Raw genomic sequence first — 27071 nt, forward strand, 5'->3', positions numbered from 1 at the left:
AGATGTGTATGATTTATTAATTCTTATTTAATTTTTATATTATTCATTATTAAGATGAGTATTATTCATTAATTTTTATTTATTGCGGACTATTATCCTCATCTTTTTCTTAGTTGTTTCACAACTATTTCTCTGGCCTTCATCAGGTGGTAAGCGTAACGGGATAGGAACTCTGAATCTCCTGACTGCATCCACTGTCTTCCATAGTTTTTGGGAGAAACGTCATGAAACAACTAAGAAAAAATTAATAAGCAGACATTTTTGCTCATATTCAGAAATTGTACACTGGAAGAATTATTAATCATTGTCATGTTAGAGTAAATATAAATATTGGTACTTGTACAGTTTAGTCAAGACATTAAAAAATGAAAATATCGAAAAAAAAAAAGGTTATATTGTGCGTATCCGTTTTGGACTGAAGATCTCCGAAAAAAAAAATTTCACTTAATTTGATTGAGTTTTTTTATTTTTATTGAACACGCCACGCCACGGGGAGATAACTCCAGTTAAACCGCCAACACTCCCTCCCCATCTTTAATACGAGCTCCCCCCCCCCCCCAAAAAAAAATCAAACCTTTCGCTCGGTATCATAAAGTGTTTTTCCGTTGTAAAAAAAAAAAAAAAAACTACTTGATCAAATTAAGTGAATTTTTTTTTTTTGGAGAACTTTGTTCCATAACGGATACGTACAATTCAAACTTTTTTTTTTTTTTTGATACTTTCATTTTTTAATGTCTTGATTAAACTGTACAAGTGCCTAAAAATTTGAGTGTGCATACAAGAGGAAAAGAATGCTGCTGCGTGTGTGTGTGTGTGTGTGTGTGTGTGTAAGTTTGAGTATACATATACGTACGTCGTACAGGGTGGTCACCATGTTGGGTGAAAAGACGTTCCATGAAAGAATCTTCTGTAGCACCAGGAAATATAGCTTCATCGTCAAGCATCCAAAGTAAACCTTTTTTATCGGAATCACGGAGATCAGGATTGGAAGTTCGAAGCTGAACAAAAAATAAAAAAAATGTTTAACTTTTTTTTCCTTTCATATTTTGTCACAGAATAATACTAGATAGATTAGTTCAAAGATATTTTCTTTCACATAAGAATGATAATGCAAAGAAAGAAAAAAAGTATAAGAATCCTGTAGTTTATAATAAAAACTATTGTCTATCTATTTGTATTATATGTGAACTTGTCTGCCTGTCGATATGAGGAACAGTTTCTACCAAACTACTCTGTCAAGTTTTTGTCTACAGACTTGAAACTTGATATATAGAGGATTTGGAGCTCTTACTTCATTTTGTTTTTAGCCAGTAAAAATAGCTACTAAGGGGTCAAAATTAAAAAAATAAATAAATAAAAAATACTGCCACTTAGCAGGCATGTCGATTAAAGTTGATTTATATGCATATGGACATAGCTCAGAAGGTAATGAATAATACTGGGGAGCTATAAGGTTTGGTTTTAAAATCATTACTATATATTGGGTTACAATATGAATACAACATCTGCAAAGATTAGAATAAATTTAAGCATATTGCCAGGCAGCTTGCAGGTATTTATATATATATATATATATATATATATATATATATATATATATCCTCCCCCCTCGAGATATTATATACATATCCACACATCTAAATACATACAGCACCTTGTGTTCCCAAATGGTTACTCATCTGATATTAGCCAAGCTTAATGTTGTTTAACTTCGGTGCTCTAATGAGAACCGTTGTGCCAACACTGCTGTATATTTTGCTTGTGTATCACTAAAATATGCAGAGTTATAACCCTTTTGCTACTCCTTTGCATATCTAAAGCATGTGGTCATACAAAAGTTTCTGACATCTTTACATAATAATTCTTTTGCACTATTATTGAAAAAGATCTTTCCAGCTGAACTGGCTAGATAATAAGTGGCAGACAAGGCAGTGTTGCATTATTTAGTCCTCCTCATCACATTTTTAGATGGTTGGGTCGATTTTATATGCCCCCCTCTCCCACCTCAATCCTAGCAGATTTTGATCACTTATTTCCTGTTCTTGAGATGGTAGAGTGTCCTGCATCCAATCTAAGCATCTGAATTAGATTTAGTCATTTTGTTTTATGGCATATGAACCCATTTCTATGTTATTTAATACTGAATCTAGAAATTTTAGAAAAAAGGTTTTATGCTTCTTAGAGAATACTCATACTCAAGTTGGGAAACAAAAACAAAACTGACGATCCCTCAAAACTTGGACCTATTTCATTAGTTTTGTGTTGTTTGTGAAATGATTCCAAAGATAAAGTAATCATTTATATTCCAAGAATATATTGCTCTTAGATAACCAGAATAGATTGTTTTTTCAGTTGTTTTGTTTTATGGCATATCAACCCTTTTCAGGTTATTTAATGTCAAATGTAATAATTTTAAAGATTTTGCACTTCAAGTTTTTTTTATGTCTTCTAATATTTATGCATTATGTTTGGTTTGATTGCTTCAAGAAGGAAAATTGTTTTTGTTTTGGACTTTGCAGAACATGATTGACTTTTGCAAAGAAAAAAAAAATCAACAGCATCAATTTTATGTCAGGAAGCTAGTATCTTTAGACAGCCTGATCTGGTAGCACCAGTCTGGACAGAGAGAGAGAGAGAGACAGAGACAGAGAGAGACAGACAGACAGAGACAGACAGACAGAGAGAGAAACAGTGATTTCCACGTTAGTAGAAGAGGGAAGGAAATATTATCAAACCCTCTGGTTCACAGCTACAATCTGGTCTCTTTAAGATATTACAAGCTAAACAATACTGAGGAAACTCAGTCGTTGGGTTCCTGGTTCACATCCATGAAGATGAAGGCATTCATCACTGATAACCTTTGTGACCTCTATTAGTTTAATAAATTCCTATCTTACACCTGCAGAGGCAATGCCAGTGAGGACATGCCTGTTGTTTGGGTTGATAGGCTTCAAGCAATCAGTGGTCAAGCAGCAGGTGTTTTATCCTGAAAATATTTTGTTCTTGTGCACAATTCTCCTTATATTAAAAAAATTAAAATAAAGAAAAATCTGTATGATGCATGTACCCATGACAAAACGAACATATCATATTCCAGAAATCACAGAAGTAGTTTTACTTTTAAATAAGAAAATCAAATTTTATGAGTGACTGTATCATCTGCCATTTCTCTATATTTTATAGCAAATCAGAACAAAATTGGTATCAGCAGTTTCAAATCCAAACAAAGGAAACCTATAGTTTGGTCGCTTATGTCAAATACTCTTCAGCCACTAATTATATCTGTCTCAGATATGAACAGGTGCTAAAGTGAGTCCAACATAGGCGACCAGAGATTGGTTCCCTTTGTTTTTGATTGGAAACCGATGGAACTAATATTATCCTGATCGTCTGTAACACATAAATAAATATTACTTAATTTTTTTAATTTTCTCAATAATCGAGCACTCTGATGGAATTATCTCCTACAAACTTTGCATTATATAAATGAATGAAATACTGAATACTGTAAACAAAGTCTACATAAATCTTAGTATCAATATTTATAAAACGATCTCAAGTAGATAATGAAAGCTCAATATGCGAGTTAAAGTAATAATATATATGCAAATTTCTGAGTTAAATTATGTAGAATTACAATAAAAAATATATTTTCTTTTTTTCAGAAAGCTTAGATAAGATAAATCATCAGTACCGTCGGTTTCAAGCCTGATAATAGGGAACTGTTTTAGGTTCGCATATCAAGCCCTCTTCAGCCGATACTCACTTGAGGAGTTTGAAACTGATGGTACCAATGACTTATCTAAGCTTTCTGAAAATAAAAATATAAATAATATACTTTTATTTTTGGAATTTTCCCTTATAATAGAGCACTCTGCTGGAATCCTTTTTTCCAAAATATAACTATATATATATATATATATATATATATATATATAATGAATTCTCGTAACATTTGTTTTCTTAAAGATTTTGTCCTATATACTTTAATAATACAAAATATATACTAATATATACTTCAGTTTTGGGATTGAGTAATGTTTGAAAGCAAATTCTGTTTTCAATATACTTTCCAAACAAAAATCAAAAATTAAAGATTTTTTTAAAATATATTTTAATGATACAAAATAACATATCAAAATATACTTTAGTTTTGGGATTGAGTAATGTTTGAAAGCAGAGTCTGTTTTCATTGTTCTAATTGCCATGAATAGATCATCATATCTCTTAGCTCATGTCAATTCAACCACTCTCTAATATTTTTTAATGTCTCTGTGAACAGTTTATTGTCAGAAACAAACAGGAAGAACAAACATAAGAAAACAAATTAAAAAAAAACAAAAAAAAAACAGAATTATCAGAATCAGAAGTAAGAATCACCATTTTGTTCATAAACAACTGACGAACGTGCAAATTTTATCCAATTAAATTACACTTAAGTATCCAAATGCCGCCATTAACAGGCAGGCAAAATAACTTGTGTGCACAGGCGGCAACACCGATTAATCAAACGTCCTGACTATTTGTTTACAGAGATTTTTGGGAGGAAAACTACCATCCCACTTTCACCTCTAATGTAGCATACTTGGCCCTGTTTTGTCTGATGAGGATGTCTATCATGATTGGAGGCAGTGAGAGATTAACTTTGCATATAACCCCCACTACACCAGTATTCAAGAGAGCTAAAGAAACATATAAAAGCTGAAGAAGGTTTGGCTCGTTTGGTTGACTTATTTTACGGCATATCAACTATTTTTGGGGTTATTTAATGCTGAATCTAGTAATTTTGCTAAAAGTGTTAATGCTCCAAGTCCTTTATATATTCAAATAGGTTTTGATTTGTTTTTGTAAAAGAAGATTTTTGTTTTGCAGAACATGATTGAGTTTTACAAAGGGAAAGGAAAAGGAAACATTGATATTTGGTGCATTTTAGGTAAAAAATCTAGGAGTTAATGAAAATTTCTTTTTTTTTTCTAAAATATCATGTGATACAGACCCTAGTAAAACTGAAAATTTTGTAATTAGAAAAACAAAATTTTTAAATAATGGAAAAAAAAAAAAAGACAAAAAAAAAGACAAAAAAAAAAAGAAAAAAAAAGATAACTAATTTCAATTTTGCATCCATCTTAATATCTAATATCAAATAACCCTCTTCGATTATAGCCTTCATTCAGTGTTGGAAAATAATGGACACTCCCAGAAATGATGGCTGTGTGTGTAATTGTGAAGCAAGGGTTGCACAATCCTCAACCACATCTGCCCAATTCCAGTGACAAGAAGAAATCAAGGAGGATTGGAAACAATGGCGAAACAAGTTGAGAGCACATACAGCAACTGATATTCCCAAATCATCACCCACCTGGTACTGGCCACACTCAACATCACTTAACTTTGGTTATCTAATGGGAACCAATCTGCAAGCATGATTATGCAGTACAAATTCTCACCTATAAATTATCTATATATGTCCTGCAAGAAGGATATATTCGTTTAATTTGCCAAGTGGTCTTGGATAGATTATTCAAGTATTAATCCAGTAAGTCATATTATCAGTATTCTGCACATTCGTCTTTCCATTAGACCCCTAACTCAACCATACGTGCTAGATGTAACATCCTTGGCTTGGAAGAAACTCTGCTGAAAAGGAGACTGGTGGTTTGGTCACGTGCTGCGCCAGCTGGGGGATGAGCTCATCTGTCAATTTGTTGCGCTCATTGTACTCATTGGTTAGAAGCATCACCAAGGTGGCCAACTTAAGACTTGGCTTGTGACAGTTAATGCAGATATGGAGATCATGTCCGGTTTACACATCTTTGGTGTCCATCGCTGAAACAGTGAATGATTGGATCATGGCGTCGACTCTGCTGCTGACCGACAGAGATCAATGGCTTTGACATGAGATGCGGTTAACACCATTGGAAGGTGGCTCAACTCATCCTGGGTGAATGCCGCTACAGGTACAGGTAAGTAGTCTTATTGAAAGAGTGTTTGTGGTCTGTGCTTGCATATCGTTTAATGTGAGGCTTTGGCATACCTTTCGACATCTCTTCCAGATGGCTCTACCAGTCAATAGTTATGACTTAACCAGCCAATCATTTTCTTGTAAGGAAGAAGTGCTCCTGTATTCATTACATGTATCAGCTTTCAGTAACAAAAACAAGTTTTTATTTTCATAAATAAATGGTATTCGTATTGAACTTACTAATGTTTGCTGTGGAGGTCGATCAATGAGCGACACCATGGCAGCAGGACTGGTGTTCACAAAGTCAAAATCACATTCAATATTTTCCTGGGAAATAAAAAAAAAAAAAAAAAAAGAAAATAAAAAAAGAATGATTAGTCATAATTTTTAAAAGGTGAAGGAAGAAAAAACAAATGAAACTTTACAAAATTAATTCTTATATATTGAGACCCTATGGCAGTAAATAGAGATTATGTTAATTAGTATTAATTTTGGCAAAGGTTACATTATTACAAGTACAGATCAGAACAACCTGATGGTAAACGGAAATAGACGCAGTGGTGGTGTTGGATAATGAACCTATCTCTTACAATGTATGTAGAAAAGTCAGCTCTGCGTTTTTTTGTTTTTTTTTTGGGGGGGGGGTCCATATGTGCAAGAATATGGTATTTTTATCAATTTTATTCATCACCTCTATTTCCTTTCCACTGTGCTTTAATGACACCAAATGTATACGAAACATGGCTGTGGTTATCAAATTAAATGACAAATTCTTTGATTTATAAAAAACAAACTTTATTTGACAACCAACATGTGGCTGGTGGTGGAGAGAGGGGTGGGCAACAACAAATAGATTCGTAGCATGTGTCGATGACGTCTATTGTCCTGTTTCTGAAAACCCATTTGTTTTTTAGTACGATTGCAAAAGTCTGAATCTATTGTTCCTGTGTTCAGCATTTGATGTTAAGGGTGTAACTAGGAAAGGCTAAAGAGGGGTGGGTGGGAGTAGTCCAAACTTTTGTAGCAAAATATTTACAAAGTATGTGTTGTTCATTTCATTTTAGTAAAGTTTCATTTTGTTTGCTTTTTTATTATAATTAGAACAAAAACTTGCAATTAATGGACATTGAATGTTCTTATAACGTGAAATTTAAATATTTTGATTTATTAAATTTTTTATGATTACTTTGTCAAATTACTCAACCTGATTAATAAATGCAATTTTTGGGGATTGTCTTAACTATAACCTTTTGTGTTTTATAGTTTTTTTTTTGTTTTTTTTTTGTTTAGCCTTGGTACCTTTTGCCACATTCTGGTTACAATTAAATACTTTTAGATGTACAAAGCAAAATAATACAAAAAGTTTCGTTTCCGTACAATAAAAATTAAAATAAATTAGTAAATATTTTGAATGAAACAAAACAAATCAAGCCCTGCGAAATTTCCTCATAGGTGGTAAACTTTGATGCATTACTGTGAAATAGCAGACAAAATTGATTTGCAAGCAGTAAATAATTCCTCCATTAGCAGGCAAATTATTGACAACCAGGAAAATGCCTGCCTGTGTATCCTTGGCTGCTCCGCTGGTGCTTTAAATTAAGGAAAAAAATTTCAGTAGACTTTTCTGAGGACGGGTTCTTGCTCTTCATGATTCAGGTCAGAATCTGGGTTGCTTTCTCCTACTTGCTGTTTTTTGGGAACTTGGCATCGTCTGGGAGTTTCGTTAGTTCAATTCAGCTCCTTCCCAAATGTTGCAACAGTACTCCATCTTAACATGTATTTAGCACTTTACTTGCTTATAAATCTTCTGGAACTAAAGACTTCCATGCTTCCACAAGAGTTTATTCAGGTGGTCCAGCATTTCATACAATGGTATCAGTACAATGGATTCATTCTGAAGATGGTATGCATACTGGGAAACTGTAATTACCTGAAGAAGGCCAGAGGATGAGTTGGTCGAAACGTGGTGAAACAAGAACTAGGAAGATGAGGATAACAGTAAGCAAATAAATAAATAAAAATAAATACATTTTTTTATCGTCTAGATTAAACAGACGTCTTTTTTTATTGTAAAATTAACCTTACTTGGTCTTTTCACAAGTAGCAAAGTGTAGTAACATTTCTGATGTTACACTTAACCTTATCTGTCGTCGGTCAGTGAAGGAGAATTCTTTCTGTATTGAGGCACACTTTTTGCTTTTAATTTATGACTCTACGTTAAAGACTAACACAAAATTTAGAAGATGTACTTACACAAATACGACATACTAGATTGGATAACTAACAAAAGTGGTATCCCTTCTGGTAAAACATTTCATTTTTCCGTCTTCAGCTTAGGGTTAGAGTTGGGTTAGCTGAGTTCTGGCAGCATCCCATCCTTTTCTAAGCCTTTTAACGATGTCTACATATTATACACTTGACCTTTTGACTAGGAACAAAGTGTAGCACCTGTTCTCATATTCCAATTCAATGTTTCTGTCCTAGGTCAGTGAAGGAGAAATCTTTCTAAACTGAGGTACTATTGATTTTTGGTTTATTCAGTGCCCCCTTTTTGGGGAGCTGGATTTTCTCCACATTAATAACTGACCTCGTGTCGAACTTTACCATCTAAGTAAATAGGGAACCTCTTGTGTATCTATAGTATCTATAGCCCCCCCCCCACCCACCCACCCCTTTCTTTCAAAAATCAACTCTTACCTGGGAATATCGGTCTTGCTGCAAGGTAAAAGTGGCGTCATGGAAGAAAAGTTGTAACTTTTCTTGAATGTAATTACAACACAAGTCTTCAAAAGTGCTGCCTGTCTGACGGCCACATGAAGCTGGATTTTGGAACCCAGGGGTGTCAAGAATGGTGATCGAGCCAAGGTTGCGATAGTTTGTTGTCAAAGCTCTGAAAATCAAGAAAAAACAAAAACAAACAGATCATGAAATATTATTCAGCAATTTATACGCAATGAATATGATAATAGGATATTAACTAACTTTAAAAAAAAAACTACACAAAACAATTATTTCATGAAATACATATTTGTCTGGTAAAAAAGGTACTTAAGCCTTTCTTATGTTAAAATATTACAAAATAGTTCTTCAGAGTAAGGTTTAAATAGTATTATTTTACTTTTTTTTTTTTACTTATAATATATATACATATATGATTTAAACTTATTCATTTTCTTACCTATCATATATATACATATATAATTTAAATATCAGTAGTGGCTGGATTTTTATATTTTTGTTATTGGGGAAGTGGTATTTTCCATTGGAGAGCCATAGATTTAACATTTGATTTTGTCCAGTTTTTAAATCTCTGAAACAGCCTCATAGTAAACAGACCCCATTTTCTATTTAACAATTTAACTTAAAATGTGTATGTGGGGAGGGGGTCACTGCTATATGGTACCCTTTTGTAATTGAATTTTCTAGTGGTAAGCCAGCTTATGCAAGTGTTTAGGTTGCAGTATTTTAAACTCAGTATGCTTAGGAAATTAAACTGCATTTTTAAAAAAAAATTTATTATATACATATATTTTTTTTTAAATATGCAAAGCTTTTCACTATATATATATATATATATATATATATATATATACATACAAAAAGGATGTTTTAATTTGTTTAAAGCAGTGTGTGTAGTGTGAAAGGAGTTATGTTTGAAGGCTATATCATTTTCTTTTCTACCCTGAAAACGAGATACTACTCTTGAAAATTAGGGACATTAACACTTACCATCTTTTTTTTTTTAAATTCAATTTTCACCCCAAACAAGGCACAGTGCCACTTTGAAGCAGGGGGCTACTATCAGGGACATAATTTGCAGGGACATTATGAAGGGAGATGAGTAGAAAGATGTTTGTTCACATTACACTTGAACTTCTGTATATCAGTACAGTTGGGAAAGCAGAATCCCAGAAGGGAGTTCCAAAGATCTGCAGTTCTGGGGAAGAAACTATTGGAGTAAAAGGCTTTCTTGCACCTAGGGATCTCTACTGTAAAGGGGTGAGACTTAGTGGCTTGTTGGGTTTGTCGGGGGTAGTTACGTCGAGGAGGTACAAATGTTTGCAGTTCGTTAGAGCATTCACCATTAAAGTATTTGTAGAACAGACAAAGGGATGCAATATCTCGTTAATGGGACAGAGGCTGAAGCCTAGATGACAGTTCAGGACTTAGGTTGGCAACTCTCTTTTGAACCCTGTCTAGGAGCGAGAGACAAGCAGCAGATGCACCAGCCCAGATGTGACAACAGTACTCCATACATGGGCGAATGGTGGCTTTATAGAGACACAGGATATTTTAGGCGTAAGTAGTTTTCTAGCACGGTAGAGGGAGCCAACCTTCTTTGCAGCAGCCCTGGCAATGCTCTCAATGTATCTATTCCAGATCATATTCCCTTTAAACGTTAGGCCGAGGAGTTTAAAAGTACTTTCAGGCAATGTGTCCTTGGATATTGCTGGTAGAGAAAGTTTCTTGTAGTTATTGAAGAAAACAAGCTTAGTCTTAGCAGCATTGAATGTGACCATCCATTTTTGTCCCCATTCCACTACAGATTGGAGGTCATCCTCTAGTGTTTCTGCCATTTCCTTGGATATGTGTTCATTTGTTTTCCCCTCATATCTGTTATAGAGAGTGGTGTCATCAGCAAATATACCCATCTCCGAAACAATTTTATCAGGGAGGTCATTTATGAATATCAGGAATAATAGAGGTCCAAGGATAGACCCCTGAGGTACTCTCACATTTATGTCATATTGTTTAAATGTACGACTGTCGAGGACAACTTGGATATTTCTCTTACTTAAGAAGGATTTAATTACATTATGTATTCTTCCAGTGATTCCATATGATCTAATTTGGTACAACACATTATGTTGGTAAATAAACATAATTGAAAATTATTGAAAATTCCTTCTAATACTGTTATTCTTTTATATACGAACTCATGTTCACAGCGTTTCCCACAAACTACATTGATATAGCCTTCAAACACAACTCCTTTCCTTTATACATGTGTGTGTATATTATGATAGTTATGGAATCTAACATAATGAAAAGTAAAAAAAATAGAAAACTGAAAATTGTGTCTCATAAGTAGGGTATAGAGACAAATTGATATATAAAAACGTTTGTATGAGGAAGTTTGTATATATGTTGAAGTCAGACTGTGTCCATAAGTGTGGTATAGTGTGGTATAGTGTGTGTGTGTTACATTAAGTCCATGTGTGCGGCACTCATGGCCATGTTGGGTCCTTAATGTGCAGCAGTAGCCATGTTGGACTCTTAAATCTTTTTGTTCAAGTTGAGCACAGGACCAAACAGCTTGGTGGGTTTTTGCTGCATCCTAGTCTAAGCAACGTATCTGAGTTGTTGACAGTGTTGTCTCCTGGCCAATAAAGAAGTAAACAATGGTTGATCCCTTATATAATCTAACCATAATCTGTCAAGGTCAGTTAGCTTGAAAGATGACCTTTGATTGGACAATTCAAAAAGGAAGTTAACTGCTTACACAAATTAGCCCCGAACTTAAAAACTAAGTGTAAATTCAAAATTGTAAATCGCTAGCCAATACTGACATTGGGATCATCATTGCTTGTATCTATTACTTGTCGTGATGTCACCAAAATTGGCCATTCCTGGGTTTCGGTTAGTCACTGGGTACCCATTTGCAAAATGATTGCTGGTTTGATAAAGACTGCTAATGTCAAAGGGTCCAGGTTCATCAGATTATCACCCTCCCCATGTTATCGAAGATCAGGGATGTGGAGGGGGGGGGCTAGGGGTACTCAAGCACGTGCCCCTTTTACTCCTGTTTTAAAAGTGCTCTTTTCAGAGGAATGTATTATAAGCCTGTGCCTCACCAAGACACCGTTTTTTTTTTTGTTTTTTTTTCACTTGAGCACCTGCACTGAAAAAGTTCTCTGCACGTCATTGTCAAAAATCAAGACGAAAATCATCTGGTGTTGATCATTAATGACGAGCAAAGATTAGTCAAGCATGAAAAATAAATGATAATTTGATAGTTTTTGTTTTTTTTTTAAAAAGGGAAAAATTACAATGTTGCAATTATTTGTGAAGAAAAAAATTACAATATTGCAATTATTTGTGAAGAAAAAAATTACAATGTTGCAATTATTTGTGAAGAAAAAAATTACAATGTTGCAATCATTTGTGAAGAAAAAAATTACAATGTTGCAATCATTTGTGAAGAAAAAAATTACAATGTTGCAATCATTTGTGAAGAAAAAAATTACAATGTTGCAATCATTTGTGAAGAAAAAAATTACAATGTTGCAATCATTTGTGAAGAAAAAAATTACAATATTGCAATCATTTGTGAAGAAAAAAATTACAATGTTGCAATCATTTGTGAAGAAAAAAATTACAATGTTGCAATCATTTGTGAAGAAAAAAATTACAATGTTGCAATCATTTGTGAAGAAAAAAATTACAATGTTGCAATCATTTGTGAAGAAAAAAATTACAATGTTGCAATCATTTGTGAAGAAAAAAATTACAATGTTGCAATCATTTGTGAAGAAAAAAATTACAATGTTGCAATCATTTGTGAAGAAAAAAATTACAATGTTGCAATCATTTGTGAAGAAAAAAATTACAATGTTGCAATCATTTGTGAAGAAAAAAATTACAATGTTGCAATCATTTGTGAAGAAAAAAATTACAATGTTGCAATTACTTGTGAAGAAAAAAATTACAATGTTGCAATTACTTGTGAAGAAAAAAATTACAATGTTGCAATTACTTGTGAAGAAAAAAATTACAATGTTGCAATAATTTGTGAAGAAAAAAATTACAATGTTGCAATTATTTGTGAAGAAAAAAATTACAATGTTGCAATCATTTGTGAAGAAAAAAATTACAATGTTGCAATCATTTGTGAAGAAAAAAATTACAATGTTGCAATCATTTGTGAAGAAAAAAATTACAATGTTGCAATCATTTGTGAAGAAAAAAATTACAATGTTGCAATCATTTGTGAAGAAAAAAATTACAATGTTGCAATCATTTGTGAAGAAAAAAATTACAATGTTGCAATTACTTGTGAAGAAAAAAATTACAATGTTGCAATTACTTGTGAAGAAAAAAATTACAATGTTGCAATTATTTGTGAAGAAAAAAATTACAATGTTGCAATTATTTGTGAAGAAAAAAATTACAATGTTGCAATCATTTGTGAAGAAAAAAATTACAATGTTGCAATAATTTGTGAAGAAAAAAATTACAATGTTGCAATAATTTGTGAAGAAAAAAATTACAATGTTGCAATCATTTGTGAAGAAAAAAATTACAATGTTGCAATTATTTGTGAAGAAAAAAATTACAATGTTGCAATTATTTGTGAAGAAAAAAATTACAATGTTGCAATCATTTGTGAAGAAAAAAATTACAATGTTGCAATCATTTGTGAAGAAAAAAATTACAATGTTGCAATCATTTGTGAAGAAAAAAATTACAATGTTGCAATCATTTGTGAAGAAAAAAATTACAATGTTGCAATCATTTGTGAAGAAAAAAATTACAATGTTGCAATCATTTGTGAAGAAAAAAATTACAATGTTGCAATTACTTGTGAAGAAAAAAATTACAATGTTGCAATTACTTGTGAAGAAAAAAATTACAATGTTGCAATTACTTGTGAAGAAAAAAATTACAATGTTGCAATAATTTGTGAAGAAAAAAATTACAATGTTGCAATTATTTGTGAAGAAAAAAATTACAATGTTGCAATTATTTGTGAAGAAAAAAATTATAATGTTGCAATTATTTGTGAAGAAAAAAATTACAATGTTGCAATTATTTGTGAAGAAAAAAATTATAATGTTGCAATTATTTGTGAAGAAAAAAATTACAATGTTGCAATTATTTGTGAAGAAAAAAATTATAATGTTGCAATTATTTGTGAAGAAAAAAATTACAATGTTGCAATTATTTGTGAAGAAAAAAATTACAATGTTGCAATCATTTGTGAAGAAAAAAATTACAATGTTGCAATCATTTGTGAAGAAAAAAATTACAATGTTGCAATCATTTGTGAAGAAAAAAATTACAATGTTGCAATCATTTGTGAAGAAAAAAATTACAATGTTGCAATTATTTGTGAAGAAAAAAATTACAATGTTGCAATCATTTGTGAAGAAAAAAATTACAATGTTGCAATTACTTGTGAAGAAAAAAATTACAATGTTGCAATTACTTGTGAAGAAAAAAATTACAATGTTGCAATTACTTGTGAAGAAAAAAATTACAATGTTGCAATAATTTGTGAAGAAAAAAATTACAATGTTGCAATTATTTGTGAAGAAAAAAATTACAATGTTGCAATCATTTGTGAAGAAAAAAATTACAATGTTGCAATCATTTGTGAAGAAAAAAATTACAATGTTGCAATCATTTGTGAAGAAAAAAATTACAATGTTGCAATCATTTGTGAAGAAAAAAATTACAATGTTGCAATCATTTGTGAAGAAAAAAATTACAATGTTGCAATCATTTGTGAAGAAAAAAATTACAATGTTGCAATCATTTGTGAAGAAAAAAATTACAATGTTGCAATCATTTGTGAAGAAAAAAATTACAATGTTGCAATCATTTGTGAAGAAAAAAATTACAATGTTGCAATTACTTGTGAAGAAAAAAATTACAATGTTGCAATTACTTGTGAAGAAAAAAATTACAATGTTGCAATTACTTGTGAAGAAAAAAATTACAATGTTGCAATAATTTGTGAAGAAAAAAATTACAATGTTGCAATTATTTGTGAAGAAAAAAATTACAATGTTGCAATTATTTGTGAAGAAAAAAATTATAATGTTGCAATTATTTGTGAAGAAAAAAATTACAATGTTGCAATTATTTGTGAAGAAAAAAATTATAATGTTGCAATTATTTGTGAAGAAAAAAATTACAATGTTGCAATTATTTGTGAAGAAAAAAATTATAATGTTGCAATTATTTGTGAAGAAAAAAATTACAATGTTGCAATTATTTGTGAAGAAAAAAATTACAATGTTGCAATTATTTGTGAAGAAAAAAATTACAATGTTGCAATTATTTGTGAAGAAAAAAATTACAATGTTGCAATTATTTGTGAAGAAAAAAATTACAATGTTGCAATTATTTGTGAAGAAAAAATACAATGTTGCAATTATTTGTGAAGAAAAAAATTACAATGTTGCAATTATTTGTGAAGAAAAAAATTACAATGTTGCAATTATTTGTGAAGAAAAAAATTATAATGTTGCAATTATTTGTGAAGAAAAAAATTACAATGTTGCAATTATTTGTGAAGAAAAACTACTAAATGCAATTTCTACATAAAGTGGTTTGGGACTGACTATTATCAAATCCAGGTGATTTTAGTTTGCCATTTTTAAAACTGAAATTTATTCTAGTTTTTCCATATTCGTGGAAAAGTGTCAGTCATCATTTTCCATTCAGTTTATATGATTTGCATTGGTTATGAAGCCAACTATCCGGTTTGTTAACAGAGAAAAATAATTCTTTTCATTCTAACTTTGCTTTTATCTAATTCCAAGTTTTTATTATTAGCATTTTTGAGTCCTTCAATATTTTTGCATTAATTACGTAGCATCATCTCAAAGGATTTAAAAAAATAGATAAAAATAAAATAATACCATTTGGTACCAACCTGACCAGATAACACAAAATTGGATTCATAAGATTATAAAATCCAACCTTGATCGGGGCCTGTGGTACAGTGGATAGGTGTTGAATTTGTCTGATTCCAGGTGATCATTGTTTGAAGATAGTGGTTTCAATCCTACCCAAGCAGGCCAGAGGATTAGTTGGCCAAACCATGGTAAGACAACAACTATGGAGATGAGGATTACAAGTTTTTTTGTTTTTTTTTTGGGGGGGGGGTCAGTTTATAGAAAAATCAGGTTTCACATCAACCTTTTTTTATCCTATAATATTGTCATACTCCTGCTACAAAGTTGTCTTGAACTTTATTTTTATTTATTTCTTGAGCTATAGTCATTTTCTAGAGCAAGTGTAAGTGCACACACATTGTCTGAGCAAATAGTGACCAGACAAATGAAAAATATTTTAAAAATGAGAAAGATGGAGACAAAGTGAAAAAAACGGAAACAAATTCAAGAGAAAAAAAGGGTAGAGAAATACAGGGAAAAAAAGGTGATAAGAGAGAAGGTAATGAATTGAATTCACCTGTTGATCAACGCAACAACCACATTGAATACTTCAGAATAGAGTCCCGTAACAAAACCTTCAAGGGCATCAAAGGCAGGCGTGCTTGTCTCCCCTGCTTGACGATCAGCTGCGTTAGAAATTCTAATGGAGAAAAAGCAGGAAAATATTAGTTTTACAAAGATCTTGCCTCTAATTTTCTTTTAAGATATGCAAATAGAAAGGCGAACAAAAAATAAAAACATTTATAAAAATGAGATTGACTTGTTTCATTGTTTAAGGGTTCATTAAAATTTTTTTTTTATCATGTCTTAATCTTCCAACCAAGTTGAAACAACTTCTTTTTAAACCATCCTGACATCAATTCTGATGCCAAACATGATTCTCTTAATTATTTTTGTTTGTTTAAGACGAAGTTTTCCATTGTTGGTAATAATGATAAATATCTATTGATTTTAAAAATCAATATTGATTTTAAACTACTAGTAAAACTAAAAGTTATAGATCACCACAACCCCGTGTCCCAAGTATATTTTAGTGAAAATATATGCACATATTTACATAGGATTTTTCAGAAATCCAAAATAAAAAAAAATTAAAAAAACCTGCAACTAACTGAATATTTAGAGGTTTCATAAGAATCAGAATCAGTAATCGCATTGGAATCTTATTTAGAACAGAATCAGTAATTGTGTCAGAATTAGGATAAATATTGGAATTGTCCCAGTACCAATTAAGAGGTAAAAGAAATACCAAAAGATTTTTTTGTTGGTTTACTTACCTCATTGAGGCGCTTCTGGTAAGGGTTCCACCTGATCCTGAAGATGGGCTAAAAATCATACGAGAAAGTTCTTCCACTTTGATCCCAAGTAACGAGGCAGCTTTTTGGGCAGCGGCAGGTTTGGCAAATTGAGATTTGTTGTTTGTACCTGGCATAATGGATTAAAATCAGCAAAAGTAATGACAAATTTGAAAACGAGTTTCTCTTCTATTCAACAGAGTACCTTCAACAAGCTGTAATTTCATGAATCTCATAGAACTCTGAAATTTTTCTGTCGAATTTGGGAATCCACAAGAATCTGTAGCATAACAGATAAAGTATTATTAAAACAGAGCTCTAAGTGACAAGGTTCAATCCTCAGTGAGGGCGATATAAGAATACAGTTATAAAATAATTCCCTTTTAAGCAACTTTTAGGCTTTCATTTGCGGATTATAAAAAATGGTCACTTAGTTAAAAAAAAAAAAAAAAATTTGTGTAATGTTTCTTATGCTATAATTTTATGCTAATTTTGTTAAATTTATAAAACAGTATCCAGATTAAAATAAAGAGTGCCATTCAAAATTTTATCCAGAATATGCTTAAAAACTGACAATTATTCTAACTACCATTCTTATCTCCAGAGATATTTTTTGAATTGAAAGCCATGTTTAATTTTTAGAAGAGTTTCCGATGGGTAGCTTATCTATATAAGTGATGAGATGAAAAATAGTTTTCAGTGGGTAGCTAATCCATACAAGTCTTGAACTTGCAGTTGAAGAGCAAAATTCCTTCTTTTGTGGGCATGAAAAATTATGCATGGGAATTCTAAAATATCCAGTATTTTTATGGAATGATTCCAGTTTTTGATTGGTTGCTAGCAGAGCATGGTTCCATTTGGTTGGTCAGTTTCTATCATCAGTGTCTATAAATAGAACCTTCCAAGTTTCTTTAGTCATACCTTCACGATGGGATGTGATGGGATGTCTCCTCGCGGCTTCGGTTGCAGGGAGACAGGGTTAGTACACGTCAAGGATTCGTCACTTGACACTCAGCCCAACAGGTGAGGGGCCGGGAACCGGCCCAGCACCTGTTGGACTAAGGTACACCGCCTGGGTAATACCTAGGAGGTCCACCCTCCCAGGCCTTGCCACCGGGCTTTCCGGTGAGGCAAGTTTATTGCTTGCTGCCTGAGGCGCCCCGACCGGGGAATGCCGACGGTGTTACTCAGGCAATTTTTAAAATTGCAGGAGTGCCCCTCCTTCAGGGGAGCCTGCAGGGTTCCCACTTTCCAGGCCTTGTGCCAAATATTGCCGATGTGGGCGGCAATTAAATAACTACCCTCACATACTATCAAAAATATTGCAACAGTTATTCTCACAGTGTTTTGGCCAATGTAACCTTATTCAGGTTATATCTTGTCAAATTCAGAAATATTTCAGTTGAACTCTGGAATTGGATAGAAGTATTCACTAATTCGCAATTGTATTAGTAATAACACCTGTACTGAGGATTGAACCTTCAACCTTCAGAAGGATGCCACTTAGAACTGAATTTTACTTAGTACTTTTTTCGTTACGCCACAAACCATCTAAAAAATTCAGAGACAAATTTTGCAAATCACTGTATGAGAGAGCAGTTTTAAAACTAATAAAACGAATTAGAAAACATTAAATTTCTTGTCCTTATGTAACGTGAATAAAAAATTCTTTTTTTTTTTATATACACAAGAACGAACCTTTAGTACCGCCAGCGGCTCCCAGATGATAAATTGCAGCCAAAACATAGTAAATGGCCTTCATTTCCTCCTGGGAAAATCCGAGAACTTCCATGGCATTATTAACTTTTGCCCAATTCTGAGCTGCTTTCTGCCGATCATCGTTCTGAAAGGAAGCAAAAAAAGTAAAGTTAAACAGTCTAACAAATGAGAAAACAAGGTTTTATAAACAATGCACACACCATGGTAGAGAACGTTTTAGATATTTCAAGCTGTCTTCCTCTCTTGATTACAAAATGTAGCGAAATTAATCAAAATGAAAGACATTGGAAACACTGTAAAATTTATCTTTGGGCTGCATTCATTCCTTACCAAGACATTCGAAATAGTTTATATCAATTTTCATAATTGTTTGTCAAAGAGGAAAGTGTTGCAGCAGGTTGGGAGGCGGTATGGAGATGTGCCTATCAACCATACAACTATAAAGTAGACATAGAGGCAAGGGGGCAGGAAGACTCTCGAATCATGACTGTGATGCACTCCTAGTCATTTGAGTCCAGCAACCGCTGAAGGGTCCCAGCAGTAACAGTAGTTCAAACAGCTCTTTCCAGGGCTACCTTTTCCAAACTATTTTCATGTGAACCAGTACTACTGCCAGCCTGCTTCATGAGACTACCCTTCTACAACACCTCCTGCAGCCTTATCAAGTGCCTGTAGCAGTCAGGCTACCTGATCCAGTGCCCGTACCAGTCAGGCTACCCAATTCAGTGCTGGTCGATTTCAGGCTACCCAGTCTAGAGCCTGTCAACATCCGATTACCCATGTCAGTGCCTACTGATGTGCAGCAGCCTTGTTCAAGTAACCAGGTTCGTCTAGTTACTTCACCAGTGCCTACTGATGCCAAGCTGCCATGTCCCATATCTTGTTTTACTCGGACTGACCACAATCTCCAGGCCTTTCGAATTTGGCACTTGCATTTATTTCTTTTGGGTAAATAAAAGACGATCCGTCATCTTTAAACGAATTTCAGTGTCTGTCATTCTTCTTTTGCTATTGCCGTTATCTTTTTGCCTCTATGTCTACCTTGTATGGTCGACAGGCGCATCTCCATACCGCCTCCCGATTTGCTGCAACACTTTCCTCTTTGACAAACAGTTATAAAAATTAATATAAACTATTTCGAATACCTTGGTAAGGAACTTTACAGTATTTTCAATGTCTTTCATTTTGATTAATTTCGCTACATTTTGTTAGCAAGAGAGGAAGACAGCTTGAAATATCAAAATAAATAAAAACCATTGTTTTTATGGTTCTTACAACTCCAGTAATCTTTTCTAGAAGCATACGTGGAATAACATACAACTTTACACAATGTTTACCTAACATATTGAAAAACATACAACTTTACACGTTTACTTAACATATTGAAAAACATGAATTTTTCAAACGAAATTAAATAAAATAAACAATGAAAAAAAAAAAAAATGTGCATTTGTTCAAATAAAATTAAATTACACCATAAATACGAATCCAATAGATAATATTGCCAAAAGTAAAAGCACGTAATATAGTGGAGTTTTCATATTATGTAACAATATTTATGTTCAACGACTTTCAAAACCAAAAGTTGCTTGCATTGGTAAATACACTTAGATAAGGTAAAGGCTCTTTCAGTTTTTAACAGACTATGGATACCCACCGTAGGGGTGCCTGCGCATGAAATTTTTGTGGCAAGAGGTGCGCAATCTCCAACCACACCTCCCCTGTTGTTAAACAACTGGAAATAAATGCAGAGATAAGCAGAGAGCACATACAGCACTTAGAATTCTTAAATGGTCACCCATCTGATACTAACCAGACTCAACGTTGCTTAACTTCGGTGATCTGTCGAGAACCGGTGTGTCAACGCAATTATGCCATATATTCAAACGTAAATACACTAGAGCATCATTATTTCTTATTGAAAGAGCATGATTGTACACACTGAGGTAGAGATATGTAGGTTTTTTGTCACAAGGCAATGCTTCTAGGTATTATCTGCTCCTTTAATGTTTGGTAATAGTAATAATATAACATTCGTACTGTGTTCATGACAGTATACTTCTAGGGATTAACAGAATCAGGGGGGGGTTACATTTTGCCGTCGCAAGACAATCTCCCCAGGCATTTGTCCTCTCTTTTTATATTTGCTAATAGAAATAATGTAGTAACCGTACTCCCCCCCCATGTTATTTCTTAATACCAACGAGTTAATACTTTTCAAGGCTAAAAACAACTTTAAGATAAAAGTTAATGAGATGGATAGATTATTAGTTGCATGATGAAGAATATTATGAGAGGATTGAAAACGATGAATTGATTACTTATAAGGATAGTCTATGACAAGTGTTGTTTGATAGTGGATTTAAGGGTGACCATATTGTAGTCTGCAGGGAAGAAGTCCTATGGTAGTGTTCCACAGATGTTAGAAACAAGTAGGAAGAAATACTACAGAAGCACCAAAAAATCTCTTTGCTAACCAAAAGCAAGCACCTCCTTCCCTTCCTGTAGATGAAAATATCTCTAATATAATTGTATTTCATTAAATCATGTCTTTTTTCTACTCTTATTGGCACCATATTATCTATTCATCATTGCTTGCAACAAGATGCAGTTATAGCGAATAGTTTCAATGACACGTGCCAGAGTCAGGAGTGTTAAGTTGTCTCGTCGTTTCTCTAGATAAAGAGAGTTCTGTTCTTTGAGTTAAGTTGTTGGGGTGATCTCCCCTGTTTGTTGCTGTAGATTCATTCACTGGAAAAATCAAAATGGAGGCTTTAAGATTTGGTGTCTGTGAAAGGAGTTATCTATATATTAATACGATAGCATGTATTATTTTGTGCATCTTTTTTGTGCTGAGTGATTGTCGTTTAATTGTTATGACCTTCCATTTCTTATAATTGTGGTTTGAGTTGTCCCCCTTTGCAAATTGGCTGTTTGGAGAAATGGAAAACTAGATGGCTCTGGTTGATAGTCAATTTGCATAAGTGGAGAAATGGGCAGCATATAAACGGTACTTTTTTTTAAGCAGGGGTGAAGAGCGCAGAGAGTGAAACAACGGTTGGAAGAAGTGACCGTGAATTATTTTTGGACGTTGAAGAGCTCGACCTTTTGGAAGGAACAGCTGTGTCTTATATATTTTTTTTTAATTTCTTTTTTTTCTACTTCACTACAATAATAAATAATTTTACCAAGAATTTTTTATAAGTTTTAGTTTCGATTATAGCTGAGGGAACTCAAATCACCTATTTTTTTTTTTATAAATAATTTTACCAAGAATTCTTCATAAGTTTTGGTTATAGCTGAAGGACTCAAGTTTATTTATATATATATATATATATATATATATATATATATATATATATATATATATATATATGTGTGTGTATGTTATAATGGAATAATTCCAGAGGAAATCCGGGTATGAGAGCTCAATGTGGTAAACAAAGCAATAACATAAAAATATAATACGGAAATTACATAATTGTCGATGCAATAATTTATTTCAACCTTATACTATTTTCAAGCATCTAAACTAGACAATTACATTTTTGATATCCTAAAATATCAAAAATGTAATTGTCTAGTTTAGATGCTTGAAAATACCATAAGGTTGAAATAAATTATTGCATCGACAATTATGTAATTTCGGTGTTATATTTATATATATATATATATATATATATATATATATATATTTTTTTTTACTTCATAAGTTTTTGGTTTCGGTTAAAGCTGATGCACCCAAGTCGTATGGATATATTATTTTTTTATTTTTGAAATCAATTTTATAATATATAAGAATCGATAGAAAATTGACACTATAATGATGTATATAAAATCTGCAAGAATTAAAATATCACATTTAAGCATATTTTACGATTGGGGCTACACCGGACGTCCTTGCTAGCTTAGATAAATATTTTTGCAGTTTTAACAAAAGAGCTACAATAATATCAGGGTGTCTTCCTTTATGCTGAACATCTACAGAATGCAACCATCAATATATTACATATGAAAGAGTCCACTGTGGAATTTCCACAGGTCCCGCTAATTAAGAAATAATTCAACAAGGAGACTCACCCTCTGCAGCGGAGTCATGAATTGATTTGGATCCGTCAATGAGGTCAATTGGAGTTCATTTCTGAAAATTAATAAAAAGTTGTTTATTCTTTTAAAATGTAAAAAAAAATAATAAAATGCAATGAAATTTTTTGGTTAATAAACTAAACTTGTTTTAAATTGAAACTGACTTTTTCATAAGCAAAAACATGTTAAAGTGATTATATTTGTAGCAATCAAGCAATCACATATTCTAGTTATATTATGTGTTAGGCTGATGAGACAGTTCTTGCAGAATTAATAATTTTGATTTCAAACGAGTTTTTATTATAATACTTTTACTTTATATATCATTTTAATCTAATTGTTTAAATTAGAATCGTTTTAAAACAATTTTCAGAACGTTGAATACAAGATGGAAAAAAAAGCAAATTCACACAATTTTCTTATTTCAATCCAAGCTAGGCTGAAAAGCTGCTGAAACAGCTTGCGATATCAACAAAGCATTTTACCATGGAACCACTACTGGACTCACAGCAAAAAGGTGATTTAAGAAATTTTGTGGTGGCGATGAGAATTTTGAAGATGATGAGCATAGTGGTTGGCCATCGGATGTTGACAACGATCAATTAAGAGTTGAAGCCAGTCTACACACAACTGTTCAAGAACTTGCTTCTGAATTAGACGTAAAGTATACAACAATTTCCAACCATTTGAGAGCGATTGGAAAGACAAAAAACTCTTTATCTGTGCCTAAATCAAAACGTAGATTCCATGAACAAAGCAAATTTCTTAGAACTGGACGCCTGTGGAACTCTGTTCTGTCTGCCTGCTTCCCACCTGACTACAACCTGGATGTCTTCCAGTCCAACGTAAACAAATTCCTGATGAACCGCCCCCTTAAGTAGACACTTTTATTAAATCCCCACACTAACGTACTGGCCTTGATAAGTGGTGATCACCTTGTAAAAAAAAATATATATCATTTTAAAGAGTGTTTTTCGCTCTATCTAATCGTTTAAATGACAATCGTTTCAAAACAATTATGTCTACAGAATGTTGAATAAAAGATGAAAAAAAAAAAGCAAATTCGCACAATTTTCTTATTTCAATTCAAGCTAGGCTGAAAAGCTGCTGAAACAACTTGTAATATCAACAAAGCATTTGGCCCAGGAACCACTACTGAATGCATAGCACAATGGTGGCTTAAGAAATTTCCTGGCGATGATGAGTCTTGATGATGAGCGTAGTGGTCGGCCATCGGATGTTGACAACTATCAATTGAGAGCCTTAATCGCAGCCAATCCAGGCACGAACTTGCTTCTGAATTAGATGTAACATATACGATGATTTCTAACCACTTGAGAGAGATTGGAAAAACAAAACTTTGATAAATGGGTGCCTCACGAGTTGAACGACAACCAAAAGAAACGCTGTTATGAAGTGTCATCTTCCCTTCTTTTATGCAACAAAAACGACCTGTTTCTCGACCGGGTTGTGACTTGCAAGGAAAAGCGGGTTCTTTACGATAACCGGTCATGCTCAGCTCAGTGGTTAGATGCTGACAAAGCTCCACGACACTTCCTGAAGCTAGAATTGCACTAGAAAGAGGTCATACTGACTGTTTGGTGGTCTGTGACTGGTCTCATCTATTAGTTTTCTGAATGCAGATGAAACAATTACGGCAGAGAAGAATTGTCAACAAATGGATGAAATGCATAAGAAATTTCGTCAACAACACCCAGCATTAGTCAACAGAAAAAAGCCCAATTCTCTTCCACGATAATGTCAGACTGCACGTTGCTAAACCGATCCTGCAGAAGTTAAACGAATTGGACTATGAAACTGTTTCATCCACCATAATCGCCAGACCTCTACTACTTTTTCAAGCATCTGGACAACTTTCTACGTGAGAAATGCTTCAAAAACCCAAGCTATATCAAAAATGCCCTCAGTGACTTTATCGTCACCAGAATGCAAGATTTTTACGTTACTGGCATAAATACACTTGTTTTGCGTTCGTAAAAGTGTGTTGATACTGATGGTGCTTATTTCGATCAATCAATTTTTGTTTGAGCCGAGATATGTTCCTCTGAATTTAAAAGTTAAAAACCGCAAGAACTTGGTTGGTTGCTTTTGTTTTATGGCATATCAACCCATTTTGGGTGATTTAATGCCGAATCCAGTGATTTTGAAGAAAAAAAATTTATTATGTTCTAGATTTTTCTATATCTTTAAGTACCTATTCGTGGTGTTAGGTTTAGTTGTCTTGTTTTTATTTTTTTTTTTAATGAAAATCCTTTTGGGTTATGTTGAATTTAACCATTGTTGTGTCCATACTTGTGGCAATTGAAACATCTTGGAGGAGCTGGTATATATTGCTCTACTTTTATGTTTAAATAATTTTAACTACTCTTCATATTGTTGGGGAATCAGAAGTTAATATATATATGTTTGTTGTAATCAGTTTACCGCCTCTTTTTTTATTTATGCATATGTGGTTGATCACTCCTTGTTTTTTTTTTGTTTCTTTTTTGCTTTTTCTTCCATTGCTAGAGATAATTCATAGCTTTGGATCACTCCTTTATATATATTCAGTCTTTCATGTGGGAAGACTCTGCATTTGTATTCATGGAATTTATCCATTTTAAGTTTTGAGCATCTTAAGATGTTTCCATCTTTTTTTTGTTGTTGTTTTAAGAGTACTTTTCGTGTTTAGTATTCTTTCTATTAGAAATGGTGATAATGCGCCAATTTTTTTCTTTTTAGTAATTCAATAATCAAGAATCTTGGAAATTTCTTTCTTTTGTGGATGGTAAGGCTTTTCCATCATTTATTTTCTCATCTTCTGAGCTGGAAAGATCAGAGACATCTGAATGGTTTCTTTCCTGGTATTTAGCGCCTAAAAGGCAGTTTTTATTTTGGTTTTCCATAAATAATTTATTCATTTTCATCTATCATGCTCCCTACCCACCCCGGAGTCCATAATTTGTGCATAGCAAGGGGAAAACCCATTCGCCTTGTTTATGTTGGGGCGACATGATAGACACTTTTGTTCAGTAAAATCTCAAGCACTTTTTATTGACTAAATTATATGAAATTAATTTGTTTAGCCGAAGCAGATGTGAAGAGTTTTGGTCTTACCAATTGATTGACCCTTAGCCATCGCTTGCCATTAAGTATTTAGGGTTAATGTTAAGTGGCTGGGAGATAAGTACTTTGTTAAGTTTGGGGTGGATTATATATAATGGGGCTTGACATGACCAGCCAATTGATCAGATTGGGCCTCTCTGATCTCCCATCTAGCCAAAGTAAGGGCAAAAGTAGCGTGTTAGAGAAGTTGAGGTGCTTAAACCGGACCTCCAAGTCCTTCAATCCCCAGGATTCTGTCCTAAAACATCACGGGTCACCACCTATGGTCAACAGGTGGCCCCATTGAGAGACTTTTACTCTTTGCAAGGGAGCAGTCAGCGTATTCTACAGCCCCACTGACAGGGCATTGCAAGAACTTTGTCAACCTGATATTACTCTCATTTGATCTAAGTAGGCAGGTGTACCACTGTGATTGCCCTTTCCTAGTCAATCAGAAGCTCTAGTGTAGGAACACACATCATCAGAGTTCTTACAGCACTTGGCAGCAGTTGCAAATAATACACTGACCAAAAGAAGTTGTATGTTGCACCTTATAAAAACTGACTGCTAGTTGTTTTTAATTCCTTTTTCCAAATAGGCCAATAAAAGTGTTGGAAAACTGATATTGGGCAATCAGAACTCAAACAACAAAGGGGGATAACTTAGCTAACCTTGCAATATGACTTCATCTATTCTGTCCTCTGTCAGTGAAGGAAAAATTCTTCTAAACCGAGATAATTCTTCTTTTTTTTTTTTTTTTTTTTTTTTTCTTTCTAATCTGGAACTCCCCACTGTTTTAGGAGCAGAGTTTTCTTCCATATTAAAAGCCAACCCTGTGCATAATTCTGCCCTCATGAGGGACAAGTAAGAAAGGGAAGTGAAATAAAGGATGGCAATATGCCTTGGAAAGTTAAAACTTCCAAACTAAAAACAACTCAGATGGAGTGGACTAAGCCTGAAATTTGCATAGTAATGATTGTTATCTGGCTTCTGGCCAATCAAGTTTTGTTTTGTTTTACTGCATATTAATCTGTTTTCGAGTTATTTAATGCTGAATCCAGTCATTTTGTTAAGTTTTATGCTTTAAGTTGTTTAAATCCTAAAATATTCATTCATGTTGTTTGGTTTGATTGTTTAGTTTTATGGCATATCAACCATTTTAAGATTATTTAATGGCATATCAATCATTTTAAGATTATTTAATGGCATACCAATCAT

The 27071-nt window shown here is 33.1% G+C and overlaps 1 protein-coding gene across 6 annotated transcripts in view; it reads right to left on the reverse strand.

The window, feature by feature from the left end:
* LOC145297667 (unconventional myosin-XVIIIa-like) overlaps window positions 1-27071 on the reverse strand; it is a 794600-nt gene that overhangs the window by 303195 nt on the left and 464334 nt on the right. For all 6 annotated transcript variants that reach the window (XM_080143864.1, XM_080143857.1, XM_080143848.1 and 3 more), the window contains 7 exons: window positions 22743-22803; window positions 18642-18786; window positions 16926-17073; window positions 16166-16288; window positions 8660-8852; window positions 6203-6289; window positions 854-998 (listed from right to left, as the gene is read on the reverse strand). In XM_080143864.1, coding sequence (XP_079999990.1) covers window positions 854-998; window positions 6203-6289; window positions 8660-8852; window positions 16166-16288; window positions 16926-17073; window positions 18642-18786; window positions 22743-22803 — 902 coding nt within the window. The remainder of the gene's footprint in view (window positions 1-853; window positions 999-6202; window positions 6290-8659; window positions 8853-16165; window positions 16289-16925; window positions 17074-18641; window positions 18787-22742; window positions 22804-27071) is intronic.

Source organism: Euprymna scolopes, chromosome 2 (assembly GCF_053919585.1).
Source record: "Euprymna scolopes isolate OS-2025 chromosome 2, ASM5391958v1, whole genome shotgun sequence".
In the NCBI taxonomy this organism is placed as follows: Eukaryota; Metazoa; Mollusca; class Cephalopoda; order Sepiida; family Sepiolidae; genus Euprymna; species Euprymna scolopes.